Source organism: Phascolarctos cinereus, unplaced genomic scaffold (assembly GCF_003287225.1).
Source record: "Phascolarctos cinereus isolate Bilbo 61053 unplaced genomic scaffold, phaCin_HiC Scaffold_1;HRSCAF=81, whole genome shotgun sequence".
NCBI lineage: Eukaryota > Metazoa > Chordata > Mammalia > Diprotodontia > Phascolarctidae > Phascolarctos > Phascolarctos cinereus.
Window position 1 is genome coordinate 141,155,447 of NW_027555514.1, and position 17,238 is coordinate 141,172,684.

General features: G+C 39.7%; 1 protein-coding gene across 1 annotated transcript in view; it reads left to right on the top strand.

The window, feature by feature from the left end:
- The window catches only part of COG5 (component of oligomeric golgi complex 5), a 353,574-nt gene that overhangs the window by 323,434 nt on the left and 12,902 nt on the right, over nt 1-17,238 (top strand). The window contains exons 17-19 of the mRNA XM_020984583.2: nt 1,776-1,879; nt 8,686-8,923; nt 14,811-14,887. Of these exons, the coding sequence (XP_020840242.1) occupies nt 1,776-1,879; nt 8,686-8,923; nt 14,811-14,887 (419 nt within the window). The remainder of the gene's footprint in view (nt 1-1,775; nt 1,880-8,685; nt 8,924-14,810; nt 14,888-17,238) is intronic.

The following is a 17,238-nucleotide window of genomic DNA, read 5'->3' on the forward strand; positions in this document are numbered from 1 at the left end:
CGGGGCTAGGCAATGGGGTTAAGTGACTTGCCCAGGGTCACACAGCTAGTAAGGGTCAAGTGTCTGAGGCTAGATTTGAACTCAGGTCCTCCTGACTCCAGGGCTGGTGCTCTATCCACGGCACCACCTAGCTGCCCCCATCCAACTTTTTCTTGAAAACCTCCAATGAGGTAGAACCCATTATCTGCCAAAGCAGCCCATTCCAGCTGTAGTTGTTAGGAAAATTTTTCTGACATCAAGACTAAATTTGGCTTTTTTCAACTTCCACTCATTGCCCCTAGTTGTTCTTCAGAGGCGAAAAGAACAAATTTCAGTAATGAATTTGCTAATTAGTCTTTCCTAAAATATCTTCCCATAATTATAAATAGACCTGGGAGAGACCAGACTACAAGACAGGACTAGGGATGGTAGGACAGAATTCCAGGGCCTTTTGGCCCTCTTAGCAGGTGAGCAGTACTGTCAGGTTGCTGTTTGCATGAGAAAAGAGGAAGGTGGGGTGAAAAGCTTAAAAATTTCCTCAGAAAAGGGCCTTTTCCCGTTGAAGTCAAACCCTGAAGCTTTGAGGCCTAAGAATTAAAATGGTTTCTGAACTTGAGTTAGATAATAATTGGACTAATTCCAGATTCAGAGAAGATTCTACATAAGAGAGTAGTCCAAGGGCTTGTATCTGATTATATTTTATCCTATATGAAATAGGGAGCCTGTGAAGATTTTCAAATAGCAAAGCACATGGTCAAATTAGTTAGTTAGGAAAATTATTTTGGTAGCTGAGGAGAGACTAGAGCTTGAGAAATGATTACAGTAGTCCAGGCAAGAGGTGGGGAGGGTCTAGACTAGAGTGCTGGTCATGCAGTTATGAGAAAGGCAGTATTGACAGAACTTGGCAAGTAACTGGCTGTGAGGGATGAGAAAAAGAAAATAGTCGAAGATGTCCCTGGAATTTAAGTATATGTGTCTGGGAAGATAGTGGTGATACCGTCTCCAGAAAAAAAAATAATAAAGCTGACATTTATATTGTGCCTTAGGGCTTGTGATGCACTTCACTGTCTTATCTCATTTGATCCTCGAAAACCTAGAGGTAGCTAGGAGGCACAAAGTTGACTTTGGAGTCAAGAAGACCTGAGTTCAGATGCTGCCTCATAAATTTACTATCTATATACCCCTTATAATAAAAGCACCTACCTCCTTGGTTTGTTGAGAGGATAAAATGAGATGCTATTTGTAAAGCTCTTTGTAAACTACAAAGTTCTATAAAAATGCTAGCTTATTGATTTTTTGGAGCTATTGTTTTCCCCACTTTACAAATGAGGAAAGTAAGGCTCATAGGGGGGTTGACTTTCTGAGGGTCACACACACTACTAAGAATCTGAGGTACGATTCACACCTGGGCCTTCTTGATCCCAAGTCTAGCACTCTATCTCCACTATGCCACCTGCTGCCTCTTAGGAGCTAATGAGACATCCAGGTAGAATGAAACAGCAGCATAGTTAGAAACACACATCTGGTGTGTTTACTCATTTACTGAAGCTTGTTTACTCGGGCTGGATATATAAATTTGAAGTCATCTATGTAGAGGATTTATTGGAATCCATGAGAAGGATTTCCAAGGGAGAAATTGTGGAAAGAAGAAAAGGGAATTTCTGTTTTGGAATTTATAGATACAGTCTTAATCAGGTCCTAAAAAAATGCAATCCTCTTAACCAAAATTCTTTTCACCTATCAGAGTTTTCTTTGTAGGTTTTTCTCAGCTTTATTCCTATTCTTTGTTTTTAAAGACAGTCCATGCTCTTATGGGAAATGCTGTGCAACCTTTGCTGACTTCAGTGGGAGATTCAATAGAGGCCATTATCATCACCATGCATCAGGAAGACTTTTCTGGGTAATTACTTGTTATTAAAATATGCTTATACTGTATATTGTGTTCTGCCACACACCTCATCTCGGTTCTCATCATTTCATGCCGAGACTATTAAAAATAGTTTCTTTAACTGGTCTTGATTTCTCTGCTCCTCTTTACTCTAGTCCAAGCAGCATACTACTGCTCAATTAATTTTTCTCATTTAATGCTTGTTGCATCACTCTTCTAATTAAGAACTGACAGTGACTCCCCATCTTCATCAGATTAAGCTTGGAATTTTCATCTTGGCATTCAAAGTCTTCTATTACCTGACTCTGTTTTACCTGGGTAGTCGTATTTCTCACCAGTCCCCATCACTCATCCCCCTATCTCAACCCATATACACACTACTGTCATTTAAACTAATGCCTTCCCTCCTTCTTGTCAATACAAATCCTGCCTTTGCTTCACGACCCAGACGAAGATTCTCATCTCCCATGGTACCTCCGTAGACTAATACTAGTCTATAATGAGCTTTCCTTTCTTTGAATCCTTTTGGCAATTTTGTCTTTAAAATATGACCCTGTATTTTGTACTGTCTTATACTGTTCCTTGTTATTTTACATATCTATGTCTTGTCCAGGTTTTAAGTTACTAGAGGAACCACAGAACGTAGCACATTTCAGAACTTTGTAGGTTCATGAGTGTGTCTAGATTAAATAGTTTAAAGTTTTAAGCTGGTTAAGGCTGCATCAGCAGAAAGTTTTCTTAGCAAATGCAAAGGACCATTTTTCACTTCAGTCCCATTCTTGTTATGTTCAAAAGCATGTTTTACCCTCTGGAAGCTTGAGTTAACCTACTGTAGCGCAGTATTCCATAAATCTATTGAATTTCCTGAACTCTACTACACTGCTTCTCTTTTAATTATAAGAAAGGATTTCTGCAGTGGTTGGTCAGAAGGTTACTGTCTACAGCATCACAGGTAAGGGTATTAAGAGATTAACCACAATTATATTTTATCTCATTTAGGCCTCACAGCAACCCTGTGGTGTGTGGGTGCTTTTACTCTCTCTATTTTACAGAAGAGGAAACTGAGACTCACAGAAGTTGAATGACTTGCTCTGGGACACACAACTATCAAGTGTCCAAGGCAGTATTTGAACTCAGGTCTTTCTCACTCCAAGCCCTCAGCTCGATTTGCCACCTAGCTACCTCTATTGTATCTTTTTCTTTTCGAGAATATTCAGAGGAGAGGCAGCTAGGTAGCATAGGGGATAGAGTGAATCAGGAGGACCTGAGTTCAAATCCAGCCTGAGACACTTACTAGCTGTGTGACCCTGGGCAAATCATTTAACTCCCTTTGCCACCCCCACCCCCACCAAAAAAACAAAGAAAGAATATTCAGAAGTGCAGAAAAGCTGAGTGGTTGTTTTTAGAAATGTAGTTTACAATTTTGTGTTAGATAAGGAGTTAGAATCTTTGTCACCCAAGCTTGGTGAGAAACTGGGTCACCTGAAGTTTCCCAGTCAAACTAATCAAGAATGTCTGCTAAGAGTGAGGCTTAAAACTGATTACTTTTGAGGGGGATGGGTTGTTCATGTACACGTTGATAAGAGAGTATTTTTCAGGTGAGCAGTTATTTCTTAGATATATCCTGCACATATAGAGGTTAACAGCCATGAACCAATTTCCCAAATGAGCTCATTAGTAGGATGATTTCTAAGTGTGAGTTCAGTATGCCATGAAGAAATCCCATTCAAGAAGAAAGCATTCTACCTTTGTTATCAAACCTCTATTTACCATGCAGGGGATGAGTCACTTAGGGACGACAGAACACAGTCATATGCTCAACAGGTGAAGGATGATAGAAACTTGAGGCTGGAAGGACCTTATGAAGGTCCCCAACACCAGCTCCATCTCTCCAGTTAGGCTATACCTAATAGACCCAAGAGTGATGGCTGCCTGCTGATTATATTCCCAGAAATTTTCTGTGATAGAGATTCTTTGCAAGATTTTCTATTGGAATGAAAGATGCTGCCCCCAAGGCCATTTAGGAGCCTAGGATCATTATAACTTGTGCAAACTATTTTGTGGAAACGATCTGACCTTGTAATGTAAATGTAAACACTCTCTTTCTTTGTGACTGCAGCCTGTATTGGTGAAATGTGGCCTTTGTCACATGCCTTTACAGTTGGCCCTGTCCCAGAGCATAAAACAAAGCACACTTTCCCGGAGTGCTGGATGCAGGGCTGGTACCTCAAGCCATTTTTTTCCCCATCATTTCCTTTCTGGCTGACCTGGATTTCAGGATCTCCAGAAACTCATCTTTCTGCCAGATGAAATCACCTCTGAAACTCAGCCCTCCTGAGCACTCCTGTCCCTGGGCCCCCTCTTTTCCTCTGCTTTGAGGAGGTGGAGGGGTAGACATTTGGCAGCTCCCCCCAGACCTTGTGTTTAAAGAGGGCAACCAGGGATTTCACCTCATCATTTTCCACCTAGCTGATCTGAGCACTTCATGCTCTCCAGAAACTTAACATTCTGTAAGATGAAATCTCAAACCCTAAAACCCATACCTCCTCCCATCATTTCCCACCCCTGCTGTAACTTCATTCCCCAATCCTGGTAAGTTTCCCCACCCCGACGTCTTTTTTTCATGTTGTCTCTCCTATTTGATAGCTTGCTTCTTGAGGGCAGGGACTGTCTTATACTATTCTTTGCGTCCCCAGCTCTTTGAAGGGTGTCTGGCACATTTAGGCCCCTGCTAAACGTTTATTGACTGTAGAAAAGTGTATCATTTGAAGTAATACTGCAGTCTAGCCTGCTTTATGGTTGCCCTACTTTAGCTCAACATAGACCCTTGACAGACATTCCCATCTTGGTTAGCTTGCAAAGTAGGATTGTGGTGTTTTCCAGTACGCTGAAGTATTGTTTCTGCCTCTGTCCAAAAAGGATTTTCTGCATTAGCTTGATAAGTGCTAAAAATTATTTTATCAAGGGACAAAACTTTTATTCCTCACTTAGAAATAAAATGAAAATGCCTGACTGAAGTAATATATTCTGCACATTTTGTCCCAGACTTGCAGGAATGTTGCAGGAAGCATTGCTCCTAGAGGATTCGTGAATTGTCACCTTACATTACAACATCCTTGTTTTAAAAAAAAAAAAAGCTCTTGACATATTCATGAAAACCTAAACTCTGGCAGATGCTTTGCAGGTCCTGACATCTCCAAAAATTTACCAAGATTCCAAGTGTCTCACTGGAATTGGTGGTGCATTCTCCAAATAATCCCTAAAGTACATGGCCCTTAATAGGTGCTTCATTGATTGATTCAAGGGTTTTCCATGACATTATATTTAATTATACAACCAAGCTTCTGGATGTGGTAGCTAGTGCCAAATTATGTTTCTGGTCCTCTAGGAAAATCATTCAAAAGTTGTTTTAAGATGACAGCTGTGTTATTGAAACACACACCTAGGAAGATATTATGTATAATATATCCTTTTTTCAATTAGTTCAGCACTATGAAAAGCCTAAAGAAAACAAGGTGCTGATGTCCACCCCAAAGAAGACTTATTTGCATCCAAAGATTTGCATTGACAACATTGGCAATATCTCCTGAGTTTTGCTGTCTAGGCGCCATGCTGTCTGTGAAAGTGTTATGTCTTGCTATTTCACTGCTTTTTACAGTTAGGGCAAAATCCCTCTTGTTATAACTTAAGTCCATAACTTCTGTTTCTCTCTTCTCCTTTAAAGATAAAGAACAACTAGTTAGCATCCTCCTTACTATGATTTTTGCTGCACTTGAAAATAGCTACTAAATTGCAATAAACCCAGTTCTTGTAACTTTTCATCATAGGTTCTGCTTTTCCATGACTTGAATGTGTTTTTCTGCTCTTCTCTGGTACTTCATCAGTTTTTATCACAACCCTCTCAAATGTGGATAACACACATCTTTATATATGCACGTGTATGTGTATAGGTACCTGTCTATGTATGTAGATACACTTTAAGATCAACATTGTATAGATAGGCTTATGTGTGATTAGCTAATTTTTACCAGCTACTTTTTAATTTTTGTTTTAACACTTATTTCTTACAAATATGTTGTATTCCTTTAATAAATTCTTTATGGAATGAAGATAGATAGATAGATAGATAGATAGATAGATAGATAGATAGATAGATAGATAGATAGATAGATAGATAAGATCAATCAATCTAGATTTGCATATATATGTGTGAGTGTATATATTATCCTGAGGCATCAGATTTATTTGTTTTTGCTCTAAGTTTTCTATCATGAATTCAACAAACGTGAGATAATATTTGCGTAGTGCTTAGTACAGTTCTTGGTGCATAGTAAGCACTTTATGAATTTTTGTTTCCTTCCATTTCAATATATAAAGAAAAATAGAAAAAGAGTATTACTTGTGAAACTTTGAACTGTTAGGTACAATTTTTATTTCTCACATATATGTCGAATTTAACACAATTGGAACAAAACTGCCTTGCCTTGTGCCCTTCTAAACTTGCTTCTGTACTCTTCTGTGTATTTTTAATGTTCCATTGATACTTTTCTTTCTTTTCTCCTTTTTTTCATCACTCACAGTCACCATCTACCATATTATCCCTCAAAACTTCTACCCAATAGAAGCCCTCCCTTATAATAAGTACTGTCAAGCAAAACAGCTCTGCACATTGACCATATCTGAAATTGTCTCACGGCACACCTCTAGTCCATCACCGTACCGAGCGATGGGAAACAGGCTTCGTTGTTATGACATTATCTGTCGATCCAAATCAGAGATTTACCACACCCTTCAGAGTCTGGAGGGGAAAAGTATATTCTATGTGTGTATTCTTTAAATAAATTCCATGGTCAAAATTTTACTAGAGAAAAGAAGTTAGAGGCTAGGAGAACTGAGCTATTTTTGCCAAAAATTTATTTGTGATGGGCAATATTGTCTGCTTTGCAAAATGTATAAAACACTATTCCAAGATACATTATTGATGCATTTTCTTACTAGGCAGAATGTTGAGACTGAAAATTATAAGACTGAAATTTCCTTGAGAGGTCACCTAGTGAGTACTGTACTTAAATCATTGAAGACAGATGATTGTCTCTTTCATTCTTAATAATCTTCAGGCAAATGCATCCTATAACTTTCCTCAATAGTCTTTTCAGTGTCAAAAGCAAGATTTTAAATAATACAGCCAGGGCAGTCTTTTATATTTCCTCAACTCAGGGCAGTAATAAGATGGACCATTAATGCATTAAAGAAATAATCATCTTAGATAGGAACATTAGAAGGAAAAAATGAGGGAGTGTCAGGTCAGGATGTTATCTTTCTGCCCCAAACCCTCTCCTCTTCTAACCTTTCCCTGTTCCCGTTGAAGGCACCACCATTCTTCCTGTCTTGCAGGTGTTTAATGTCACTGCTATCTTTTTCTCCTCATTTTCCCAGACCTCAGAATCCAGTTTGTTGCCAAACCTCCCATTTCTGCCTCACATCTCTTAAATCCTACCCCTTTTCTCTCACAGCTACCACCTTAGTTCACACCTCCTAATTGCTCTCCCTACCACCTCACCTCTCACCATTCTAGTCCATCCTCTGCCCAGCTGTCAAAGGAACTGGCATCGAGTGCAGATTTAACCATCACTCCTGTGGTCAGTGAGCTCTAGTGGCTCCCTATTGCCTTTTGGATCAAATGTCCTTTGAAGCCCTTTACAGCCTGGTCCCCTCCTATCTTTCCAGGCTCCCTTTACTCACAGATACCACTCCTTTCCTCATTTCTGTGCCTTTGTACTGGCTGTGCCCCATCCTGGAATGCAGTCCCCCCTTACCTCCACCTCATGGTTTCACCCACTTCCTTCACATGCCAACTCAAACACTGCCTTCTACATGAAGCATTGCTGGTCCCCCCCAACTGTCAGTGCCCTCTCTCTCAGATTACCTTGTATTTATTCCATATATATTTGTCCTTCACACACTTGTATATGAACCTGTTTTCTCCTCAAATATACTGAAAGCTCCTTGAGAGTAGCAGCCCTTGTGGAAAAGGGGACCATTCCCTCCTTACACCAACCACAAGCCAGTTGCTGCCAAGAGGCAGATAAGCCCAAAGGTTCTGGGAGGAACCCCACAGCCACATCAGGCTACTGGCCCTGCTTTCAGCCCACCCCTAAAACTTCAGTTCAAGGGAGCAACCATCATGAAGACACAACCTGGGCATTTCCTCTATGAGTGCTTCGGCGTCTGCTTCCTCGCCAGCCACAGCTACTGGAGACCCATGAGAGAGAATTCGCACCACCATAATCCTTGGCACTGTCAGATACTTCAACATCAGAAACCATTGTGGTTTTTATGAATGGAAATTACCTTAAATAAGATACGTTACCATCTGCTTTTGGAGCTATAACTTCCTCTATCTGTTGTGTAGAATGTGAGCCCCTTGAGAGCAGCCTTCCGTTTGGGTCCCCAGCACTTAGCACACTGTGGTGCAGATAGGAGGTGCTTCAGCAATGCTTTTTCATTCCTTCCTTCTTTTTTTTTTTTTGTAGTTGTATCCCCGGTGCCTACCACGGTTCTGAATATATATATATTTGATCATTAAGAATCATTAAGAAATGCTTACTTGGGGGCAGCTAGGTGGCAAAGTGGATAGAGCACTGGCCCTGAAGTCAGGAGGACCTGAGTTCAAATCCAGCCTCAGACAAAACACTTGACACTTACTAGCTGTGTGACCCTGGGCAAGTCACTGAACCCCAGTTGCCTTAAAAAAAAAAAAGAAATGCTTACTGATTGATGTACATCAGGACTTGAAATAGTTATTCTTTCTCTTGCAGATCATTACCTAACTCAGGAAAACCAGATGTTCCTTGTTCTCTGTACATGAAGGAGCTACAAGGTTTTATTGCTAGAGTGATGAATGACTACTTTAGACACTTTGAATGTTCAGAGTTTGTCTTTGACAACACAGAAGCCATTGCCCAGAGAGCAATTGAACTTTTTGTTCGTAATGCCAGTCTCCTAAGGCCACTTGGTGAAGGTGGGAAAATGCGACTAGCTGCGGATTTTGCCCAGGTAAATAAAACAAGACTGGTTTGAATACACAATTCATTTAAGCCTCCGTTCCCTGCCTTAATCTTCCTATTTTTCATTAAAAGCTATGATTTTTGTATTCTTATACTTTTAGAGCTTTTCAGCCTAATAAAAATTGATTGCAGAAATCTGATTTTCAAAAAACTGAAGCCACTCGTGCCAGATGTGTTTTTATTTTTGCATTTTATAAATGATCATCTTTAATATTTTAGGATTAAACTAAAGTTGCGTATACTATATGAAGATCACCTTTGGCTCTTCTACATAGTAGAGTGGTTATTTTGTTTCTTTACTGTCCCACAGTACCAGCAGTGATTGATCAGTGTAGCTGGCAAGAAAATACACTTTAAACCAGTGGGAAGGGACTGCCTGTTGTCATGCCAAGTCCAAAGAGCTCTCATGTGTCTTTGAATCTCAGAACCTGCTCATCAAGACCATTCCATTTTTAGTTCATTCTAGGTGAATAAACAGGAGACCAGATAAATTCAGTACCTAATTATTTTATCTCTCTCTGCCCTTTCGTTATTGTGGAAAAAAATAGTAGGTATGATATATTTCTTTTTGGTGTCTAGCCTTGAAATAATTGTCTGATGCTTAGGGGAGAAGACATTAAAATGACAAGAAAAAAATAATGTTCATTAGGAAGTTACCTTTTAAAAATTGTAGTGGATTCAACCAAACTGTAATAATAAGAGGACAAAAGATAACCACCCCAGACCTGACCATTCTTTAAAAAAAAATTGGAGTCAAGATTTTTGTTAAAATCTATGTCATGAGTAAACTTGTATTCAAGTCTTTCAAAGCTATTAGCTTTACTAGTCTAAATAATTATTCACATGGATTATTCATAATGACTTGCCAGTTCCTCCCTGCTTATGAAGAAACATAAATGTTAATTTTAATATTTATTCCCAAGTGTGTCTGAGTGCATGTCTTAGTTCCTTGATACAGATTTTCTCGATACAGATTCCTATATCAAGAAAATGAGGCACTGAATGCTTGTGCAGGAATGATTTTCAAATTCAGCCCTCCATTATACATGATATGATTTACAAAAGCAGAAGCAGCCCAGAGCCTAATTTTCAAGGTGCCTGGTTTCCTTGCATATTAATTTGTCCAACAATTTACCAGTTGCACCTCTAAAATGATAAGCCTGAGGCCACTGTACCGCAGAAAACAGGTTTACCTTAGAAAGTAGGACTTGGTAGCCCAGGCATGAAAACTGAAGTGAAATACTGCCACTTGATCGACACATTAGTGTCTCGTCTTTCCTTTTAAATAAAAACAAAACACCTTAATTATTTTATCTCTTTTATAATGTTTTGGCACCTGTACCTTTCTGTCTGTAGTACTGGAACCAGATTTCAGGTTTAGAGAATTTTGTTTGTACAGTGTTTGATTAGTGTCCAAACAGAGTGCCCACTAAAATAAAGATACAGTAATGTCTCCAGGATCTACTTATTCAGATACTAGACACATATTAAGCTATGCCCAGAAGTGTTCTGTGTTCTCCCTTTTCCTCCCATCATTTTTGTCTGTTTTTCCTCCCTAATTTTCTCTCCTCTGGGCCCCCTTCCACACCAGCTCATAAGCATTCTCCTCCAGCTGGTTCTTGACTTCCCTTTGCTGGAGGCAGCACTTCAAGTCCAGTCCAAATGGCAGCCGAGCAGAGGCTGGCGACAGCCAAATGCATTAGGAGAGGGAGGAATGGGGTCAATTTGGGTTTGTGGAGAAAGGAGTGGGGGGCCGGGGCTTTGTTTCCTCGGGAGGTTTGAAGAGGGAGATGATTGCCATCAACTGTCTCTACCACAGTCCAACCACCCGCACAGTCAGCTCTCGACTGCAGAGGAAGATGAATGGCCCAGACAGAAACTGCAATGTGCGGGAGTTGTTTTGTCCTTGTTTCTTTCTGGACCCATTTCCTATTTATCCAGGATGTTTCCCATTCCTCTCCCATAACTGTACGATTACATGAAACTCCCAATGATCACCAGTGCCCATCTGCTTATTGTCTGCCTGAGCGTTTTGTGTGCTCAGGTGATGGGAGCTGGGAGCGTACTCGTGTGCCCTTTGCCACATTTGTGAGGCTGCGAATTCTTGGGCGAGGTGTGTACTTGCTGTGTGGCGTTGCTCATCAGATTCCCGCGTTTATCCCTGTGACCCACTTTAGAAACCCCCTGCCATTTGTGTTCACTTGTGGAGCCCCATGTAGGTCACAGGCACAAGAATGACAGATGGAAATCATATTTGGGCTCAGTAAAAAGAGCCTTTGCAAATATTAGCCAACTTCTCAAGGACTCTGAGCCTTTGGCGATTGTATTATAGCAGTTTTTTTTTTTAATTCAGGAAACCTTTATTTAGCACCGACTCTGTTTAGCATAGTTTAGTAGGCACTGTTGAAGCACAGTGATTAGCTACCTGTGCTGTTCAACTTCCCCTTTCAGAATCATCCTGACCAGAAGTGGGATTGATCGATCTGAGCTCTGAAATGGCTTCCCCCGTCCCTGCCCCCCAGTCACAACAGGCATCACCTGGGGAATACAAAAGCCTTTCCACCTCTTCATCATTAAAGGTCGTTGAAAGGTATAAAACAGGTCATGGAGATGCCTGGAATAGGCAGAGCTTCGTATGCCGGTGATGTGGTATACCACCAATCCACGAGTGCATGATCCTGCACCATCCGTCCCCTTCTCTCTACCACAACCACCCTAATAGGCAGATATTCTAGCTTCGATAATATTGGACATCTCTGTGTTTTTAAAGGCTGCCTTTTTATTTGCCATAAATAATAAATTTCAGAGGACTCAAAGGAAAATACTTTTACACTTTAAAATATTTAAGAAGTCTAAACTTTGACCCAAACCACCATTCTGCAGGTTAGGACACATAATAGAAAGACCATTGGACCAGGAATCATAAAGTGGGGAACTCTTCTAGTCACTAGCTGTGTGACCTTAATCTAATGGCTTAACCTCTCTGAACCTCTCTTAGTTTCTTTATTCATAAAAGGTGAATTAGAAAATTATGAAATTTAGAGTTGGAAGAGATCTTAGAGATCATCTAAGCCCTGTCTATCTTACAGATTTGTTGTGGTGAGCAAATAAGATAGATGTGGTCATGCCTTGAACAGAAGTGCAAAACCAAACAATGTAAGCTTATTGTCATTTTATCCAAGGCTCTAATAATTCTGTACTGATGTACTGCTCAGTGAGCCATGCCTACCTCCCTCGTGTATGCCCTAGAACGTTGGCATAAGGCAGTTTTCTTTCGATGATTATTAGCAATTCGTTCCTGCTGTTAGTTCTTTCTGGGTATGGCTGGGCCCACAGGGGCCCTGCTAGTTCAGAACCTCTTGGTTGGTCTGTCCAAAATTTCTTCTAGTGGCGCCTGCAGTTTCTTTCCTCTGCCTGGAAAACTATGAGCTGTGGCAGCTGGCTTAGCAATTGTTTATTCCCTGGCATTGGTAACAATTTCTATTTATAGTCTTTCTGGTGCCCTTTAAGTATGTAGTTGCATCTATTTCACTGAGTGCCTATCTGTACAAATTTAGGCAAAGAAACAAAAACAATCATGGTTTCTGTTCTAATTCTAGTTGCCTTTTTCTCTGCAGAACAGCATCAGGCAGGCCTGCCCAGGCAGCATCCAGAGATGCCCCATAGTCAACAAGATGTCCCTCATGCTTAGGAATTGTCTTTGTCATTAGTTAACTGTGCCTGCAACTTGTGCTTTCAGGGGGATGAGGGGAAGCTGGTGCATTTTCCATTTCTGACCCCTCAACCAATTGCAAAAGAACAGCCTCTGTCAGCGTCTCTGCTATCCTTTGAAAACATGTTCCTTTATTTTTAATAAAACTCTGCCAGAAGATAATGATTTGTCTATACCCTAAAGCTTTTTATTTATGGATGAAATATTTTTTTAAAAGATACAACATTTGATATTGTTGTTTGGTGTAGATTTTTCATGCATCATCGTATATTTCACAGTTCTTTGGGGTCAAATATTCTCATATAGTAATTTGTTCCTTTGCTAATGTTTTGTTCAGCCCTGCTGAAGGGCTAAGGAAAATGATCTTTAGTTTAATCTTTGAAGACACCAAAATCCTTCAGGGTAATTGAAAAATAATTTTTGATAAAATATTTGGTGTGTTTTATAATTTCATCATATGTACATATACATATATATATGTGTGTGTGTGTATGTGTGTTTTACACACAGATCCCTGTATACATTATGTGTAAAGATGGATAATTCATCTTATTTTGAGATTAAAGAAGTAAAACTGTGTAGTTAGACCCAGACATTCACTAAGATGACCGATAGGCCATAAGATATACAAGCCAAATTACAACAAGAAATCCTGTCACCTAAACCACCCTCCTTTCTTCACCCCCAAATTCCCACAATTAACAAGCTAGCCACACTTCTGAGATTTGCCCATTGGCTAGTCTGTCTCAAGTTCAAAGTTAGCTCACAGCTCTTTTGTTATAATTAGCAAAATACCTTACTTTTTTTCCTTAGATTTTTCTTGTTTAATTTTTTCTTCTTTTTTTTCTGGCATATGTTTCCCCTTCAGAGTATTCACCCTTTACACACACACACACACACACACACACACACACACACACACACAATATCTATATATTGGAAAAGAAGATACACAAAATTGACTAGTTCCACAACTCACTGATATTTGTAAATTGAGTTCCTCTCTTGACTTTATCTGTGACTTCATTTTAAGGAACAGGTTGATTCCATAAAGTTTCCAGAATCAATTTTCTCACTTTACAATGTCCTGGTGCTTAATTAAAAATAAAATCATTCCTCCATCCATACTTTGGTTATTGTCTAGGCTCTGGAGAATGCGGCACTACAGATAATTGTCAGTTATCCATGCTGAAATGTGTAAGATAGCAAAAATGTGGGAAAATTATAAGAGTTCTTAAGTCTTTCAAAGTTGTTTGTCCTTTATAGTATTGTTAATATATAAATTGTTCTGCTGGATCTGCTCATTTCATTTTATATCAGTTCATATAAGTCTTTCCAGGTTTCTCTGAAACCATCCTCTTGATAATTTCTTATAGTTCAACAGTATTCCCTTCACATTCACATACCATAATTTGTTCAGCCATTCCCCAATTAAAGGGCACCCCCTCAGTTTCCAGTTCTTTGCCAGGTCAAAATATGCTGCTATAAATATTTTTTTTTACATATAGGTCCTTTTCTTTAATTTCTTCACAGTATTGACCTGTTAGTGATCTTTGGGCCAGAGACACAGTTTTGTAGCTTTTCAGACATTGTTCCAAATTGCATAATTACTAAACCAGTTCACGGTTTCACCAACAGTGCATTAATATACCTCTTTTCCCACAGCCCCTCCAGCATTTATCATTTCCCTTTTTTTTTTGTTACCTTTACCAGTCAGATGAATATTAGGTAGTACCTCAGAGTTGTTTTAATTTGCATTTATCTAAATCATTAGTGACTTAGAGCTTCTTTTCATATGGCTATTGATAGCTTGAATTTCTTCAAAGAGGTACTACTTTGTGGATCTAAGATCATTGTATTGTGGCCTTATAGGATATTATCTCTACCATCCTTTGAATTCCCTATTGCAATTTCATAACTAGGGGCACAAACTGGACTAGTTATAGAATTTTAGAACTAGAAGGGACTTTAAACCCCTATCTCAACCCTTTCATTTTACATGAAAGATAAGTAAAGCTCAGAGAGGAAAAATGACTTGTCCAAAGTCACACAGTTGATAGATGGCAGAGGTGGGTTTTGAAGATGGGTCTCTGAGTCACCACTCAGTGCTACTTCCACTACAGAGGCTCAGCCTTTGACAGAGGAGTGTCTTTTGTTATTACAGATGGAACTGGCTGTGGCTCCCCTCTGCAGACGGGTATCTGATCTAGGGAAGTCTTACCGCTTACTCAGATCATTCCGGTGAGTTCTGATACCTCAGATCTGCTCTTTGTTGTCCCTACTCATTGTCTGTGTATCCACATTCCATTAGGAAATAAATTCCCTCTTTCAATTTTGTTTGGTTATGATTCAAGTTAGAAGCTTTACATAAAATCATTTGCATATAATGTTAAATAGTGTGGTTTTCCCCTTTTGGATTAATATTCATAAGCACTATTTACATGTTTTCTATTATTATCTGGGAGATTGTATAATCCTAACTTTTATGGTAATAAATCTATACTGTCAGGAAGTTTATAACAATGTAGATATATTACTGCAATATTAGTAAAGCATTGTGGTGGTAGACTTCTTACATAAATTTCTACTATACAGAATAAATAATATTTCTCTTAAGGCTGTAATGCAAACCAACAATAAGGCTGAAATCTCATCTTCTCTGCTCAACACAGAGCTTTCTTAAAAAGCTTCCAGTATGTCATTTTTAGCCTAATCATATGCCCTATGAGAATCATTTGAAGAAATTGAGGCTAAAAGCAGCCCTGATTAGAGAGGTGGGAGGTGGGGGCATTATAAGCTTACTTTATTCAAGTATTCAAAGGGCTGTCAAGTGGAAAAGGGATTAAACTTAATCCAGGAAAGATGTGGCCTCTGAATTTCCCCCTCTACACTATCTGACTCTTGGGTGGAAATGTCTGACTCTCAGCCACAGTTTCCCGTGTCAGTGATCTGATTCCCTGTGTATCACAGATCCCCTTCCCCCGCTTCTGTGGGTGTCACCATTCCCTTGGACACACGCGGCTCACAAAGCTGGGCAATTAGTTTTTCCTAGACACCCTGAATTCATAGTTGGCTAGTTCCATTACCACTCAAATACGTCAGTCAGTTGCTATCTGTTCATCCTTGGAATTAAGTTCCATAGACCTAGACTCAAAACTTTTCAATGAGACTCCATTTCACAGCCAAAACCTCTAATCTGTGGATGGTATAATAAGTGTCACTGTCAGAATCCTCTACTGGCAAATGCATGATCCTTGTCAAGACCATCACTTCCTGTTATAAACTGCCTCTGGTATAAAACTATTCCAGGCTTCCTAGGCTAGCATCAGTATGTGACCAAACAGCTGGCTTAGATCTGCAAGAACCAACATGGTTGTATGCGAGGCGGTTGATCAAGTCCTTAAACACCTGTCCACATTTCTCATCTTAGCAATCTTTTAATGGTTCAGGTTCTCCCTTTCTACTTCTGTTTCTTCTTAATCCATAAATGAAATTTTTTAGAGGCTTAGATCTTCATAGATACCTAATAGTAGCTGCCAAATCCTAGAAAAAGCTTTAGCTCTGGAATGTGATTTGGACATAGCCAGATGATTATCACTTCTGCCTTGTCAGGGTCAGTACTCACTCCATGCTGAGAATCCATGTGAGCCATGCATTATGTAGAATTGGCACTTGTCATTTGACAGCTTTAGCTGTTTTAACACTACAGTTAGCCCTTCCTCATGCTCTTTCAACAGCTTTCCAAAAGGTGATAAATCGGTCATTGAGATGCAGATGTCAATAGTACATGTTAAGCAATTCCCAGGGCTCTGTGGCTCCCCACCCCACCTTACATTCTGTTTGGGCCTAGAAGGCAGAACAAGAAGCACTAGGGGGAAATCCAGAGGATCCGAGAGAGAGTTGAAAAGAGACCTTCAGGTTCATCTAGTCCAGCCTTCTCATTTTATAGATGAGAAAGCACACTATTCTAGCTTACAGCTAGTCACTAGCGAGCCAGGATTCAAACCCAGGTCCTCTGATTCCATGGCCATTCCACTACTTCATGTCGGCACTGGTTGGGTTCTTTATAAAGGTCACTGAATTGAATTGCCAAAAGGTTTAGGCTGTCCAAATTAGCCTGCTGTCCAAGGAGATAATGGCTTCACTTTCACTGGAAGTCTTCAAGCAAGAGGCAAGAGGGGCACTTTTTTGAGCCTCTTCTCACATGGCTGCTGTCTCATTTCAGGTCCTGATCACTTCTCCCCTAGATTAGAACAACAGCCTTCTAACTGGTCTCCCTAGCTCAGGGTTTTCCCCCCTCCATTCAGTGCCCCACAAAGCTGCCAAAAGGCTTTTCCTTAAGCATAGATATAACCATGTCACTCCCCTACTAAATAAAATTCAAGGATTTCCTATTACCTTTACTCTCCAATTTCGTATTGCCTTTACTACTCTGTTTAACTTTTAAAACGCTTCATAACATAGACTCATTGTACATTATCCTCTTCGTGTATTCTACACACCAAACTGTCCTATTTGAATGAATGAATAGCATTTATTAAGCAGTTACTATGTGCAAAGCATTGTTCTAAGTCCTGAGGACACAAACAGAA